This window comes from Penaeus monodon, chromosome 15 (genome assembly GCF_015228065.2).
Source record: "Penaeus monodon isolate SGIC_2016 chromosome 15, NSTDA_Pmon_1, whole genome shotgun sequence".
Classification (NCBI taxonomy): Eukaryota; Metazoa; Arthropoda; class Malacostraca; order Decapoda; family Penaeidae; genus Penaeus; species Penaeus monodon.
This window is the reverse complement of record NC_051400.1, coordinates 38174247-38174593: the sequence shown is the minus strand read 5'-3', so window position 1 is coordinate 38174593 and position 347 is coordinate 38174247. Positions and strand designations below refer to the sequence as shown.

The 347-nt window shown below is 57.9% G+C and overlaps 1 protein-coding gene across 1 annotated transcript in view; it reads left to right on the top strand.

Moving 5' to 3' along the window:
* Positions 1 to 347, top strand: part of LOC119582022 (CAP-Gly domain-containing linker protein 3-like) — a gene marked incomplete at its 3' end in the record, with an annotated part of 68768 nt that overhangs the window by 38992 nt on the left and 29429 nt on the right. The window contains 1 exon segment of the mRNA XM_037930225.1: positions 89 to 330. Within this exon segment, the coding sequence (XP_037786153.1) occupies positions 98 to 330 (233 nt within the window).

The window sequence follows — 347 nt, the reverse complement described above, 5'->3', positions numbered from 1 at the left end:
AGCAAAAAACAAGTAAGCAAACACAACTGCCCCAACACACGTAATACCAATAAATCCGTCACTAATGATTTATCTTCCATCTTCACAGCATCTCAAGATGGTTGTGGTGACTCTGGGCGACAGCGTCGACGACGGCGGGGGCGTCCAAGTGGAAGGAGGCGCCCCCCCCCCGCCCACACTCCAGCACTTCCCCTCCCAGTACACCCAGCAATACCCCGCCCACGTGGGGAAGTACCCGCCTCCGGGGGGCTATGACAGTGACTCGAACAGTGACCATAGCAGCAGCGGCCGTGGCAGCGGTGGCAGTGATCTGGGCAGCGAGGTGGACAGGTGAGACAGTGAACTAA